We start from the raw sequence: 16,461 nt of genomic DNA, 5'->3' as shown, positions 1-16,461 counted from the left end.
ATTTTCAGCATTTCAGCCAATTCCCTCTGCACGATTTGCAGTTTATGCTCAGGAATCCTGTAGGGCCGTGAACGCACCGTCACGCCAGGCTGCGTTACAAAATGATGCTCAATGAGAGACGTGCGGCCGGGCAGGGGGGAGAACACATCTGCAAAACGCTGTTGTAACGCGACAACGTCCGCTCTCTGGGCCTGTGTGAGATGGTCATCACAAGGGAGGGAGGCGGGGATGATGGAATTTGGCACCTCCGGCCCCAACTCATCTCTCTCCTTAACCAGGCTTACCAGAGAAGCGGTTTCAACCTCTCTCCACTCTTTAAGGAGATTGAGGTGATAAATCTGCGTGGCCCCTCCCCTGTCCGACCGAGCGACCTCATAGTCAACGTCCCAGACTCACCGTGTGACCACAAAGGGTCCTTGCCACTTGGCGAGCAACTTCGAGCTGGAAGAAGGGAGTAATACAAGCACTTTGTCTCCCGGTGAAAATTGCCTGAGTCTAGCCCCTCTGTCATACAGGCGTTGCTGACGCTGCTGAGCCTGGAGCAAATTCTCCCGTGACAACCTCCCCAAAGTGTGGAGTTTCGCTCTCAGGTCCAACACGTACTGAATCTCATTCTTGGCGGGGCTCGGACCGTCCTCCCAGCTTTCTTTAATCAGGTCGAGCACCCCACGCGGCTTCCTGCCGAACAGCAATTCAAAGGGAGAAAATCCCGTGGAGGCCTGGGGCACCTCCCGCACTGCAAATAACAGAGGGTCTAGCCAGCGATCCCAATTGCGTTCATCCTCGTTAATGAACTTACGAATCATGGACTTTAAAGTCTTATTCAGCCGCTCCACCAGCCCATCCGTCTGGGGGTGGTAGACGCAGGTCCGAATAGATTTAATGCCCAGTAATTCGTACAGTTCCCGCAGTGTACGAGACATAAACGACGTGCCCTGGTCAGTCAGTATCTCTTTCGGGATTCCGACTCGGGAGATGACCTGAAACAGTGCCTGCGCCACACTCTTTGCAGAGATGGTGCGCAGCGGGACTGCTTCCGGGTACCGCGTTGCATAATCCACCAGTATTAATACAAAGCGGTAGCCGCGTGCACTCCGATGAAACGGCCCGATGAGGTCCATGCCAATGCGCTCAAACGGGACCTCCATGAGTTGGAGCGGGCGCAAAGGCGCTTTTGGTATGGCCGGCTGATTAACAAGTTGGCAGTCCGGGCAGGATGCGCACCAGCGGCGCACATCCGCTCGGATGCCCGGCCAATAAAATCGGGCCGTTATTCGCTCCAGAGTTTTTTCGTATCCCATATGCCCTGCCATGGGGTTATAATGAGCCGCCTGGAAAATCGTTTCCCGGCGGCCCTGCGGCACCAACAACTGGGTGTGTGTCTCCTCCGTGCGAGTGTCACGACTCACTCGATATAACCTATGCTTTGATAAAATGAAGCGCGGGTAGGTCCGCACGGCTTCAGGGCGCACCACGTGACCATCAATCTCAATCACCTGGTCAAAGGCTGAGCGTAGGGTGTCATCACGAGACTGCTCCAGTGGGAAATCACCCGTGGGGGAAACTTCCAGAGCCGGCGGGGCTTCCCATGAAGGACCCGCCGTCTCCCCCTCCCCGGAGTCAGTGTCGGACGACCCCGCGTCACCGCTGAGCGCCGCGCAGACACTACATGCTACTAACGGTCGTGATCGCATCCCCACATACTGTCCCAACAGATGATGAAACCCCGGCCAATTCGTGCCCAGAATTAGGGGATGCGACAGGTGCGGGCTAACCGCAGCCGTTACTCTATGCGTTTTGCCCTTATACTTTAATAACAGCGGCACTATGGGATACCTGTGAACATCACCATGAACACACTTCACCTCCACCCATTCCGCCTCCAGCAATGCCCCGGGGCGAACCACCAAAGCATGGCGTATACCCCTTCGAGTCCTTACCGGAATGCTGTATGTCCCTCCTGGACCGGGAGAGGGTGCTGGGGCACTGGCAACGCGGAACACCTGCCCCACTTCCATCAGAGGACAGTCCCTCCTCAGGTGTCCCGGTTGCCCGCACTTCCAGCACTCCTGCCCCGGCGTCTGTGCTGTTCTCCGTGGCTCAGGGGCGGCACTGCTCATGTCTGATCCCTGGGAAGGCACAAACGCAGCAAAAGGATTAGTGGGGCTCAGCGCCGGCGCCCGCTCTGCCTGCCCTGGCGCAGGTACCCGGCGCCTCGGTGCTGGCACTGGGGCTTGTTTGCTCGGCCTCCGGCCGCTGTCCCCGGGCTCCCCCGCTCTAGCGGCAAGGTGGTCCTCCGCCAACGTCTCTGCGGGCAGCCCCTCCACGAACTGCTCCAGCACCACCTTGTCCACCAGCAGCGTCTCGCCCTCTGACGATCCCGGCTGCAGCCAGCGCACCGCCGCGTCACGCAGCTTCCGGGCCCAAGCAAACGGCCGATCCGCCGCGGCTAGCCGACAGGCCCGGAACCGCCGGCGATGATCTTCAGCGGTGAGCCCCATCCTGTCCACCACCGCCCAGCTCACGTCCTGGAAGCTGCTCCTCGAGGTCGGCGGCAGACTCAGGGCCGCCGTCTGAGCCTCCACCGACAGCAGAGGAAGCAAACGCGGAGCCCACTCCACCTGCGGCCACTGGCAGGCCTCCGCCGTGGCATGAAAAGTCTCCAGGAAAACCTGGGGGTCGTCCCCGTCCCCCATCCGGGGCATCGCCACCGACAGCGGCGGGGGCTTCGGCGGAGACGCGGCCCCAACCAGCCGCTCCAGAACCAGCGTCTGCGAGTCCGTCTGCTCCTGCAGCGCAGCCAGGTGAGCCCGCTGGGCCGCCGCCTGGTCCTGGCTCATCTTTGCCATCTCCACCAGCATCTGCGCCAGAAACTGCAAAGGCTGGGCGGGCGGCGCAGCCTGTGGGTCGGACAACCCCACGCCGGCCGGACACTGGGTTTCGGCACCACTTGTGAAATGCACTATACACAGGTACACACACACACAGGTCTTTATCACCAGGTTATGTAACAGTTATCACCTTCTTCTAATTCAGGAGAATAATGCAAACTAGAACTACATAATGATTCACAGTCTTTAATTAAGGGTCTAACATGGCATATGGTAATATTATAACCCCACACACCATAACACACCTCTGAGTCAGTCAGTCTGCCCCAGGGCAGCTGTGGCTACAACTGTAACTTGCCTCCACCAGTGTGTGAATGTGAGAGTGAATGAATAATGGAATTGTACAGCGCTTTGAGGTTCTCGAAAAGCGCTATATAAATGCAATCCATTATTATTATTATTATTATTATTATTATTATTATTATTATAAGTCAGCCACAATAATCTATGGAAATTAAGGACTCAATATTTCAATCTAACCCTTGGCTATAGTTTGTTTTGTTCCCAGGCAGTGGTGGTTTTTTGATAGGGGCGACATGGGCCGTTGCCCAGGGCGGCGTTGCTTTGGGGTGTGTGTGTGTGTGTGGGGGGGGGGGGGGGGGGGGTATTATGAGCAAAAAAGGTGTTGCCCTTCAGGACATCAGCTCACAGCAGCTTCACTCTCCTCTGCTGATCATCTACTGACACTCTCACACTGCTTCACTGTCACAGCTCAGAGTTCAGCTTCACACTTTGTTAAAGCACATCTGTGGAATGAAGTCCGACCGGCCACAGATCACTTTTGAGGGAAGAGGAGGACGTCGGCTTTCCTCCTAGTTTCACGCCTGAGTATTGTTAGAACAATATACTTTTCATGTGTGATATATCCCGGTATTACGTGATATAGCTCTATTTTTCTTTTGCCTGGGTGGCAGCTCTACGCTTCCGTATCCGAGGCTTTTCAATGTGGCCTCACAAAATTATCACGACTACAACAACCATGAAAAGAGTTGGATGGACATTGCTGCTCAATCACAGCTGCCTGGTCAATGTTTTTCATTAGTAATTTAGCAAAGTTGATGGTGGTGTGTGTCTGTGTGAGTGAAAGACAGAGAGAGGGAGAGCAAGGGACAGATTTTGTATGATAAGCTTCATGTTATGGATGCACAGTCTGAGCACTCAGGTCGCATCAGAGCATCAGGCCGTATAGTGTGAGACCCTGCATCGTGACCTATGAACTTCTAACCCCTGAGATTCAATGGGAAGCGGATTTATCAGTTAACTTAGACCAAAACTTCTGGTCTCAGATTTGCTTAAAAACCTTTCATTTAATTAGAAATCCCAGTCTGCAATTAATTCAATACAGGTTATCGGATGTTCAAGATGGGTTATACGTCTACCAACAACTGCCCACACTGTCAAACCAAAGCGCACTGAGCGCTGTCGATCCAACGTGCTGCACAATAATATTCAATATTTAGTATTTACTGTTATATTCACATAGATAATCGCGATGATGTTGTTTATTATATTGGTCTCTTTTTTTGCTTGTTTTCTCTTTTTTCTTTCTCAACAGGTGATCCAGGTGGTTGATATATGCATTTTTTGTCTGTTTTGTTGGTTTTTGTTTTTTGCCCTTTATCATCGTTCCTCTTCACCGCTGTTTTTCTTTCCCTCTTTCTTTCTCCCTTTTCTTTTCCCCAGTCATGTCTGTCCCGTGTGTAGCAAGTGAAAATAAAATAAAATAAACAATAAAAGCAAAGGTGAATCAATAGACCAATACGGCAAGGCTGGGATGGTCCATTTGGTAAAGTAAATGCATTGGGCATCTTTTTTGGCCTTTAGACAATAATTCTGATGGCAAAAGAACCAAACAGGACAGGCGAAAAAAAAGAAAAGAAAAGGGTGATTGTTTACATCTTTCCTTTTCTTCCCTTGTTTTTCCTTGGTTTTGTTTAAATACATGGTACCTGCAAAAGCATTTTGTGTTGTGTGTATTTATTTATTACTGAGCATCAGCTCCAGCAGCAGTTCTTAAATCTTCAGATTAATAATAGCCCAATATTCTGCTTAATACGTAATGTGTATCAATTCATTAGCGATTCATCAGTGTTACAGGTCACTGACAGATGTGACTGGACACAAGTCACATCTGACTGAGGCCAAATGTCCTCTGATATAACTGCAGTCAAATCAGATCTGGTATTTGTAAGAGCGCCAGCTGTTGGTCAGAAAGTGACATTACAGGTAACAGTCAATATACAGGACATTTAAGGTAGAAAATGCACAAACACACAGATCAAACTGATTGATCAGCCATCAGAGGAGTCAGATCAATGGAGCTGCTTCTGTTCCTGATGTCCCCTGTTTGATCCTGGACCTGAACTCTCCCTGCAGAGGAGACACAAGACAGTCACACACACAGTAAGACACACACACACACACACACACACACACACACACACACACACACACACACACACACACAAACCTTTGACTCTGAGCAGCACTCTTTTGTATCTCTTGATCTCCCCATAGACTCTACAGCTGTACCTCCCACTGTCTCTCTCTGTGGGCTGTTTCAGGGTCAGACTGAGGTCTCCAGGCTTCAGCAGAGATCTTCTCTTCATCTTTGTTCGGTCTCTGTAAACCTGGTGCTGTTCTCCAGGCTGATCAGAGCCGTTCTTATACACGTGGACCTTCCTGTCATCATTGTTCCACCACACCACCTTAGCATCTGCAGGCAGGTCTTTTGTGGTTTTGAAAGGTAGCTCTACAGACTCCGCCCCCTCCTCCACCTCCACCTGACAGACTGAGAGGACAACAAATTTCATAAACAGTCTAAAGCACAAAATAAGATTTGAGTTCATGAAGATCTCATCATCTCTTCTTCTTCTGCAGCTCACACCCAGCAGCAGCACTGACCTCTGACTTTCAGCTCCACTTGTTTCATCAGGATTTTTCCCCCCTCTCTGTTGCAGACGGTGCAGGTGTAGATGTCTGCGTCCCAGTCTGTGGGGTATTTCAGGGTCAGACTGAGGTCTCTAGTTTTCAGCAGGTCTTTATTCATCTGTGTTCGGTCTCTGTAATGGTTGTCCTGATCTTCAAGCTGGCCAGATCCGTTCTCATACACGTGGACCTTCCTGTTGAATCTGGTCATCCACTTCACTTTAGCATCTTTAGGCAGGTTTATAGTAGTTTTGCACGGCAGCAGGACAGATGCCTCCCCTGAATCCACCTCCACCTGGGGGACTGAGAGGAGTCAAAACACAACATGAGCTGTGCAGCAAAAGCAGCTCTGAACATGTTTTGTCTGAATGGAGAAAATGGCATCTTTGCAATGAAAATGTTAAAGAAAACACATTAAGAAACAGATTATATTAGTGTTTGTTTTATGTGTATAGATTTTTAAAAATTATTATTCATGATATAACACGGTCTATAAATGCTTCGTAAGAATAGTTCTAGAACATTGTCTATCATTACTTTGTTATGGATTAGGTGCAAGATTTGTGAAGTGTGGATAATTAAATAATAGATTAATGCAATAGCAAACTGTGCCTTGTTGTCAGATGGACATCGAGTGGAGAGTGATAGATGAGATGAGGAGATGAAAGAGTAAGAGAGGCAAACTGAGTCACAGGCAGAGCCGAGTTTATTTTGTTTCCTTATGGTTCCAAGCACCTTCACCAATCTTTGCATTTAATGTCTACAGTCTCGGATCAGCACAGCCCTGCCCTCCAGCACTATCACAGCAGGAGCAGCAGAAACCCCACAAGAGCAACATTGTACCCATCAGGTAAACATGGAATATGTTTGCTTTGCCTTGTCCCCACCTGATGACAGTGATATAGTATGATGTGATTCCATATTAGATTGTTGATGAATGCGGGTTGTTGTTATTCGGCCTTTTCTCTGTGCCCCTTTTGAACTTTGAGCACCCGCCCATCTAAAAATCTCTGCACAGCCTTGTCCCTGTTTATGTGTATAGGTGTTTGGACATGAGTGTGTGTATCCGGAAGAAAGAATTACAAGAATCATCAGGCTGAGGAGAGTTCCTGCTCTGAAGCCAGCTGATTGCCTTCATCAGTTGCCTCTCTACTTAAGCGAGTGGCTGAGCTTCAGTCGGTGCTGGATCATTGAGTTCACAATGGGTTTGTTAGTGAGAACTTTGTGTGTGTGTTGCTTGGCAGTTTAATTCATGTGTTTTCTCACTAGGTATTGGGAACTGAGAGAAGCCACTGTACAGATTTGGAGTTGGGGTTTTCACAATTCACGCCACAGACGTGAGCACTGTGTGGGATTCGGGGAGAAACAAGGTAAAAACTATGTTTTGTGCTTTCTTTGTGCCTTTCTGTCCTGCTTTTTAGGACTCTATTTTCTGTCTCCTCAGTTTTCATGTCTAGAGTTCAGTTGGTGTGTTTCCTGTTTTACTTTGGTCTTTGTCTCATGTCAGTGTGTCTAGTCTAGTGTGTCAAAACCTTTGACCTGTATAAGCAGCACTGACCTCTGACATGGAGGTGCACATTTTTCCTTGTCAGTATGTTTCCTTTCCTGCTGTAGATGGTACAGGTGTAGGTGAAGTTGTCGTCATCCGTTGGATATGTCAGGGTCAGACTGAGGTCTCCAGGTTTCAGCAGAGATGTGCTCTTCATCTCTGTTCGGTTTCTGTAAAACCGGTGCTGTTTTTCAGGCTGGTCAGAGCCGTTCTGATACACATGGACCTTCCTGTTGTTTCTGTCCCTCCACTCCACTTTAGTGTGTTTTAGGAAATTAAATATAGTTTTGCAGGGCAGCTTGACAGACGCCACCCCTGAATCCACCTCCACTTGGTAATCTGAGAGGACAACAAAGCACAACACGATGACATCAGCACCAGCTGTGATGGTCACATGACCTCCCTGCGCCCTTCTTGCCTTCTAGTCTCAATCAGATTGTGTCTCAGTTTGTTCCTGACTCGTTCTTTGATCTCACGATCTCATGTGTCTGGTCTGAACACAGTCAAGAGGCCACCAGAGGCCACCTGTTAACCACTGGTATTATGGGTAGTGTAGTAGGAAAGACTCTTACCTGACATGTAATAGTGACGTAAATAATATAAAAGACCTCCAAAAATCACAAAGACAAACAGGAGAACCAGAAGATCTTTGACCCAGGATGGAAATGGTTCTGTGGGGAAACATAAAACAAAATGACTTCTAATCTCTAAGCTGTGTCTACAGTATTGACCTTTGACCTTTATCTCCAGCACTGACTTTTGACCTGCAGCATGACTTTTTTTCTCAGGATGTCTTTGTCCCTGTAGATGGTGCAGATGTATCGTCCCGTGTCTTTCACTTTGGGGTGTTTCAGGGTCAGACTGAAGTCTCCAGTTCTCAGCAGGTCTTCACTCATCATCGTTCGGTCTCTGTAAACTTCGTCCTGAGTCATGACGTCATCATTTCTGTTAGAATACTCATGGACTGTGATGAGTCCGAGGTCAGAGCGAGTCCACTCCACTGTGGTGTCCTCAGGCAGGTCAGGTGTTGTGTTGCAGGGCAGGATGACAAACTCTGACCCTTCCCTCACCTTCACCTCCACCTGCTGGTCTGAGAAGACAAGAAACCAAAGTGTCAACCATAGAAGTGGCAGCAAAAGGCCTCTAAAAGTTTTGTGTTGGGCCATGCATAAAATTTTAATGTGTTTAATGTATGTACAGATGTGTGTGTGCTGAACCTCCCAGAGGTAAACATAAACACATCTGCACATGCACAGAACGAATTTCTTCTGCTTTGCTTCTCTTGTTTTGCTGTTTTCACTGAGGTCAAGTCTACAAACGTTCCTGCTGGGCTCATCAAGACCTTCAGAAACCGTTTAAGAAATACTTTGCTTTCATTTAACCTCTGACCTTTCTCTGTAGTACTGAATACGACATGTAATCACAGCAGGTGTTAGAATTTGATGCTGACCTTTGACCAGCAGCTGGATGTCTCTGAGTTTTCGTTCTTTCCCTCCAGCACTGATGGAGCAGGTGTAGTTGCCGCTGTCAGTCTTTGTGGGTTTCCTCAGAGTGAGGCTGAAGTCTTTAATGATCAAAGCGTAACGATTCATTGATGTGCGTCTGCTGTAACGCTGGTTTTGTCCTGTAAGATCGTCTCCTTCTTCTCGTTGTTGGTGTACAGATTTGGGATCAAGGTCACTGCGAGTCCACATCACTGTTCGATTGTCCTCAGGTATAGAACCTGAGTACAGACATGATAGTAGGACAGACCTTTCCCCCTCATTCACCTCCACCACCACCACAGCCAGAGCATGCTGGGAAACTGGAAGGACAGAAACACAAACACAAATCAAATGAATGTTGTGGGTTTGACCCAGAGTTAAAAGATGCAATACAACCAACATTATCTTCATCCATCCTATTCCACTTATCCTAGTCAGGGTCACGGGGGGGAGGGGTTACACCCTGGACAGATCACCAGCTTGTCCCAGGACTAACCATTCACATGTTCACACCAATGAATTACAAATTAACCTAATACCATGAACTGCATTTCTTTGGACATTGGAGGAAGCCAGAGTACCTATAGGGAACCCAAGTAAACATGAGGAGAACATGCAAACTCCACACAAAAAGACCCCAGAGAAGCAGTGGAGTTGGACTCAGGACCTTTGTGCTCAGAGGCAACAGTGCTAACCACCAGAACACCATGTAGCCCAAGAACGCATAACAGCTTCAGTTATACACAGCATTCTTTTCCCAATTCAAAAAAACTATTGATACAATGTCAGTAACACAGAAACTGGAGAATTATAACAAACCTCACAGGCCATAATTTCCATCTTGTGTGACAAGACAGATGAGCAGATGAGCACTGTACCTTCAGTACAGTCACAGTTTTTCACTCCAACAGTCCACAAATGCTCCAAAACATGTTACAAAGGCAACATGACATATTTACTTATTAATTCACAAGGAGGAATCTTGTTGCTATTAGGAATCTATATTCCATACAGAAATATTTTTATCTTCTATCTTTTAGTGTAGAGCATATCTAAAAACCATAGAGGCTCTCACTGTTTGGAGGTGATGGAGCTTCACTGTTTTCCAGAGAACTTTGCACATTCAAGCAACCAAAGGACTTGACATGGATTATGAAGTAGTATAACAGGAACGACTATCGGACCATGTGTTTTCCAGCTGCCTGTGACAAACAGCCAGATAAACTAATCCAGTGTTTGACAGAAACTGTCATGCTTTCCCGTGTCTCCCTGGCGTTCACCTCTGAGATCGCACTGTTGTTGTTGTTTCTCTCTTCTTTCTCTCTCCCTCACTCTTCTCTGCAGGGGTTGAACTTGTTGTGGGTTCCACCCTCAGGCCTGTGCCCTGAAAATAATTACTCACCTGCTGCTCATTATCTTGTCACTCGAGCCTCTGCTCAAGGTGACAGCTCAGTGTTTCTGACTGCTGGATCGTTGAACGACACTAGTCAGTGTAGCCCCGGCTATTTCCTGTAAATTCTCGTCTCTAGTCTTTTCCTGACTTGTAGTCATGTTTTCTTTTATATAGATCTTCCTGGACCTGTCCGTGTTTTCATCCCTGGAGTGTGATCATAAGCGTGTGTGGTTTTTCCCTCCCTTGTCCCTGAATTACCTGGAGCTCCTTTTCACTTGTACCTTGTATATAGCTCCTGATGATATTGTTTGTTTTTAGTTTCAGCACAGTCCTGCTCTTGCGTCCGCTCGTTCGTTGTGACAGACTGATTCAGTCAAGTCATGAACTTTGACGCAACTCACTGGGCTCTCATGTCTCAAGACCTGCTGCACTTCAACACATTCATTTTAGAGCGAGATAAGAGAAAAGCTGATGATGAGAGCAAAGAGAGGAAGGTGTACTTACCGTGCAGGAGGATCACAAAAACCACAAACATCTTCATGTTCCTGTCAAACTCAGAGACTCTTTAAAAGCCCTTCAGGACATCAGCTCACAGCAGCTTCACTTTCCTCTGCTGATCATCTACTGACACTCTCACACTGCTCACACTGTCACAGCTCAGAGTTCAGCTTCACACTTTGTTAAAGCACATCTGTGGAATGAAGTCCGACCGGCCACAGATCACTTTTGAGGGAAGAGGAGGACGTCGGCTTTCCTCCTAGTTTCACGCCTGAGCGCTCCCGTTGGGGGGGACTGCTTCAGCCTCAGCCCAACACGCACAAAGCTCCACCTTCAGTCCTAACACTGAAACATCGACTGTAGCTACAATGATGCAGATGTGTTTCCATTCAGATCATGGACATAAAGCAGCTCCAGGATGAACAGTGTGAAAGAACTTTTCCAGGCATGAAGCTCAGCCAATCACAGGAGAGGGCATGATCAGCTGACAGATCTGCAGGGATTTGAAGGTTCTTTGTGTGGATGATAGAAAGTGGATCAACAGGTGTAAAACTATGAGGAAACACAACAGTCTCCCCTTTTCTTAGGAGTCAGTTTTGGCAGCCTGACATGATGTCTGGCTGCACACATATTTGAAATGTAAAACAAAAACAGCTGAAAACTGAACAGTAAAACCTTTCAATATGTGACAGGCTTTTTTTGTTTATTTTAATCAGTGATTTCTACTGGCACCTGTTACGGATTCAAATATTGGGGATGTATACAAGAGGAAAAACCACAATAACAACACTGGTCCGGCCGGGTTGAGTCAAACGATGATTTTAATGATCACACGCGTGGGAGATGGACACCGTACGCAGACAGCATCAGATCTCAAAATGGTGGAGCATTGCTCAAACTCTTTGTGAAATGCACTATACACAGGTACACACACACACAGGTCTTTATCACCAGGTTCCACATTTATTTACAGTTTTCCCAGGTTATGACTGAACACAGTCTGACAGCTGTCGGTCCCAGCTGATTTCCTCCCCTCCGCTCCTCTCCGTCTCACTATAAAAAGGGAAGGAAACCATTATCAGTCCAAATCGCCATCAGCTGTTCACACTGGCATCTCCAGCACCGCCCCGTTGAGCCCACTGCACCACTCCTCCCCTGCAGCCGCGCCCGGGACCACACCTCCGCCACACACCCCCACCGCCCGACTGAGGCCGGGGAGCCGTCCGGCCGAACCTACTCCCCCCCCCCGCGAGCGAGACAGGAAATCGGCCACCGCCATCTGCGCCCCTGGCCTATGGACCACCTTGAACTTAAAGGGCTGTAAAGCCAGATACTACCGGGTGATCCGGGCGTTGGCATCCTTCATGCGGTGGAGCCACTGCAGCGGGGCGTGGTCCGAGCAGAGGGTGAATGAGCGCCCCAGGAGGTAATAGCGAAGGGAGTCGACCGCCCAGCGGATAGCCAAGCACTCCTTCTCCACAGTGCTGTACCGTCTTTCACACTCCGCCAGCTTCCGGCTGATGTAAAGAACGGGACGGTCGTCCCCCCTTACCTGCTGGGACAAAACGGCCCCCGGCCCTCTGTTCGAGGCGTCAGTCTGCAGAACAAAAGGGAGGGAAAAGTTAGGAGTGTGAAGCAGCGGCTCCCCACAGAGAGACTTTTTCACCTGCACAAACGCCGCCTGGCACGGCCCCGTCCACTGAACCAGATCTGGAGCACCCTTTCGGGTGAGATCGGTCAAGGGGCTGGTCAGCTGCGCAAACCCTGGCACGAAACGCTGATAGTAAGCTGCCAGCCCCAGAAACCGTCTCACCTCCTTTTTAGTCCTGGGGCGCAGGCAGGATGCGATAGCCGCCGTCTTCTACTGACACTCTCACACTGTGGACGCACCTGCCCGCCCCCCAAGTGGTACCCCAGATACTGTACCTCCCTCCGTCCAACCGCACACTTCTTCGGGTTGGCTGTGAGCCCCGCCCTCCTCAGGGACTCCAGTACCGCGACCACCCGCTGCACATGCTCCGCCCAGGTGTCGCTGTGGATGATCACGTCATCCAGGTAGGCAGCAGCATATGCAGCGTGCGGACGCAGCACCCGGTCCATGAGGCACTGAAAGGTGGCAGGGGCTCCGAACAAGCCGAACGGAAGCGTAACGAATTGGTACAACCCGTACGGAGTGGAGAAGGCCGTTTTCTCCCTGGACTCGGCAGACAAGGGAATCTGCCAGTAGCCCTTGGTCAAATCCAGGGTCGTGAAAAAACGGGCCGTGCCCAGCCGATCCAGGAGCTCGTCGACCCGGGGCATGGGATAAGCATCAAAACGTGACACTTCATTCACCTTGCGATAGTCGACACAGAACCGTATAGACCCATCCTTCTTCACCACAAGAACGATGGGGCTACACCAGGCGCTGTGCAACTCTTCTATCACTCCCATTTTCAGCATTTCAGCCAATTCCCTCTGCACGATTTGCAGTTTATGCTCAGGAATCCTGTAGGGCCGTGAACGCACCGTCACGCCAGGCTGCGTTACAAAATGATGCTCAATGAGAGACGTGCGGCCGGGCAGGGGGGAGAACACATCTGCAAAACGCTGTTGTAACGCGACAACGTCCGCTCTCTGGGCCTGTGTGAGATGGTCATCACAAGGGAGGGAGGCGGGGATGATGGAATTTGGCACCTCCGGCCCCAACTCATCTCTCTCCTTAACCAGGCTTACCAGAGAAGCGGTTTCAACCTCTCTCCACTCTTTAAGGAGATTGAGGTGATAAATCTGCGTGGCCCCTCCCCTGTCCGACCGAGCGACCTCATAGTCAACGTCCCAGACTCACCGTGTGACCACAAAGGGTCCTTGCCACTTGGCGAGCAACTTCGAGCTGGAAGAAGGGAGTAATACAAGCACTTTGTCTCCCGGTGAAAATTGCCTGAGTCTAGCCCCTCTGTCATACAGGCGTTGCTGACGCTGCTGAGCCTGGAGCAAATTCTCCCGTGACAACCTCCCCAAAGTGTGGAGTTTCGCTCTCAGGTCCAACACGTACTGAATCTCATTTTTGGCGGGGCTCAGACCGTCCTCCCAGCTTTCTTTAATCAGGTCGAGCACCCCACGCGGCTTCCTGCCGAACAGCAATTCAAAGGGAGAAAATCCCGTGGAGGCCTGGGGCACCTCCCGCACTGCAAATAACAGAGGGTCTAGCCAGCGATCCCAATTGCGTTCATCCTCGTTAATGAACTTACGAATCATGGACTTTAAAGTCTTATTCAGCCGCTCCACCAGCCCATCCGTCTGGGGGTGGTAGACGCAGGTCCGAATAGATTTAATGCCCAGTAATTCGTACAGTTCCCGCAGTGTACGAGACATAAACGACGTGCCCTGGTCAGTCAGTATCTCTTTCGGGATTCCGACTCGGGAGATGACCTGAAACAGTGCCTGCGCCACACTCTTTGCAGAGATGGTGCGCAGCGGGACTGCTTCCGGGTACCGCGTTGCATAATCCACCAGTATTAATACAAAGCGGTAGCCGCGTGCACTCCGATGAAACTGGTCGTCCCCGTCCCCCATCCGGGGCATCGCCACCGACAGCGGCGGGGGCTTCGGCGGAGCAGCGGCCCCAACCAGCCGCTCCAGAACCAGCGTCTGCCAGTCCGTCTGCTCCTGCAGCGCAGCCAGGTGGGCCCGCTGGGCCGCCGCCTGGTCCTGGCTCATCTTTGCCATCTCCACCAGCATCTGCGCCAGAAACTGCAAAGGCTGGGCGGGCGGCGCAGCCTGTGGGTCGGACAACCCCACGCCGGCCGGACACTGGGTTTCGGCACCACTTGTGAAATGCACTATACACAGGTACACACACACACAGGTCTTTATCACCAGGTTATGTAACAGTTATCACCTTCTTCTAATTCAGGAGAATAATGCAAACTAGAACTACATAATGATTCACAGTCTTTAATTAAGGGTCTAACATGGCATATGGTAATATTATAACCCCACACACCATAACACACCTCTGAGTCAGTCAGTCTGCCCCAGGGCAGCTGTGGCTACAACTGTAACTTGCCTCCACCAGTGTGTGAATGTGAGAGTGAATGAATAATGGAATTGTACAGCGCTTTGAGGTTCTCGAAAAGCGCTATATAAATGCAATCCATTATTATTATTATTATTATTATTATTATTATTATTATTATAAGTCAGCCACAATAATCTATGGAAATTAAGGACTCAATATTTCAATCTAACCCTTGGCTATAGTTTGTTTTGTTCCCAGGCAGTGGTGGTTTTTTGATAGGGGCGACATGGGCCGTTGCCCAGGGCGGCGTTGCTTTGGGGTGTGTGTGTGTGTGTGTGGGGGGGGGTATTATGAGCAAAAAAGGTGTTGCCCTTCAGGACATCAGCTCACAGCAGCTTCACTCTCCTCTGCTGATCATCTACTGACACTCTCACACTGCTCACACTGTCACAGCTCAGAGTTCAGCTTCACACTTTGTTAAAGCACATCTGTGGAATGAAGTCCGACCGGCCACAGATCACTTTTGAGGGAAGAGGAGGACGTCGGCTTTCCTCCTAGTTTCACGCCTGAGTATTGTTAGAACAATATACTTTTCATGTGTGATATATCCCGGTATTACGTGATATAGCTCTATTTTTCTTTTGCCTGGGTGGCAGCTCTACGCTTCCGTATCCGAGGCTTTTCAATGTGGCCTCACAAAATTATCACGACTACAGCAACCATGAAAAGAGTTGGATGGACATTGCTGCTCAATCACAGCTGCCTGGTCAATGTTTTTCATTAGTAATTTAGCAAAGTTGATGGTGGTGTGTGTCTGTGTGAGTGAAAGACAGAGAGAGGGAGAGCAAGGGACAGATTTTGTATGATAAGCTTCATGTTATGGATGCACAGTCTGAGCACTCAGGTCGCATCAGAGCATCAGGCCGTATAGTGTGAGACCCTGCATCGTGACCTATGAACTTCTAACCCCTGAGATTCAATGGGAAGCGGATTTATCAGTTAACTTAGACCAAAACTTCTGGTCTCAGATTTGCTTAAAAACCTTTCATTTAATTAGAAATCCCAGTCTGCAATTAATTCAATACAGGTTATCGGATGTTCAAGATGGGTTATACGTCTACCAACAACTGCCCACACTGTCAAACCAAAGCGCACTGAGCGCTGTCGATCCTACGTGCTGCACAATAATATTCAATATTTAGTATTTACTGTTATATTCACATAGATAATCGCGATGATGTTGTTTATTATATTGGTCTCTTTTTTTGCTTGTTTTCTCTTTTTTCTTTCTCAACAGGTGATCCAGGTGGTTGATATATGCATTTTTTGTCTGTTTTGTTGGTTTTTGTTTTTTGCCCTTTATCATCGTTCCTCTTCACCGCTGTTTTTCTTTCCCTCTTTCTTTCTCCCTTTTCTTTTCCCCAGTCATGTCTGTCCCGTGTGTAGCAAGTGAAAATAAAATAAAATAAACAATAAAAGCAAAGGTGATTAAAATACACCAATACGGCAAGGCCGGGATGGTCCATTTGGTAAAGTAAATGCATTGGGCATCTTTTTTGGCCTTTAGACAATAATTCTGATGGCAAAAGAACCAAACAGGACAGGCGAAAAAAAAGAAAAGAAAAGGGTGATTGTTTACATTTTTCCTTTTCTTCCCTTGTTTTTCCTTGATTTTGTTTAAATACATGGTACCTGCAAAAGCATTTTGTGTTGTGTGT

General features: G+C 48.9%; 1 protein-coding gene across 3 annotated transcripts; it reads right to left on the bottom strand.

The window, feature by feature from the left end:
* Window positions 1–4,863: 4,863 nt before the first annotated feature.
* Window positions 4,864–10,878, bottom strand: LOC146712791 (uncharacterized). Of its 3 annotated transcripts, XM_085443929.1 has the most exons (8): window positions 10,750–10,878; window positions 8,819–9,172; window positions 8,126–8,458; window positions 7,941–8,039; window positions 7,378–7,707; window positions 5,796–6,122; window positions 5,362–5,682; window positions 4,864–5,261 (listed from the first exon to the last, which is right to left on the bottom strand). In XM_085443929.1, exons 1-8 carry the CDS (start codon window positions 10,784–10,786, stop codon window positions 5,170–5,172), a joined length of 1,893 nt encoding a protein of 630 aa, XP_085300055.1. In that variant the 5' UTR covers window positions 10,787–10,878; the 3' UTR covers window positions 4,864–5,169. The 3 variants fall into 3 exon arrangements, with proteins under 3 accessions (XP_085300055.1, XP_085300060.1, XP_085300069.1); XM_085443934.1 differs by lacking the exon at window positions 8,126–8,458; XM_085443943.1 differs by lacking the exons at window positions 7,941–8,039; window positions 8,819–9,172; window positions 10,750–10,878 and having other exon boundaries at window positions 8,126–8,437.
* Window positions 10,879–16,461: the final 5,583 nt, after the last annotated feature.

The sequence above is a fragment of the Copadichromis virginalis genome, linkage group LG3 (genome assembly GCF_057382275.1).
Source record: "Copadichromis virginalis isolate Kocher_CV1m ecotype Utaka linkage group LG3, C_Virginalis_male_GT1.1, whole genome shotgun sequence".
Taxonomy (NCBI): domain Eukaryota; kingdom Metazoa; phylum Chordata; class Actinopteri; order Cichliformes; family Cichlidae; genus Copadichromis; species Copadichromis virginalis.
This window is presented reverse-complemented; position numbering and strand designations above follow the sequence as displayed.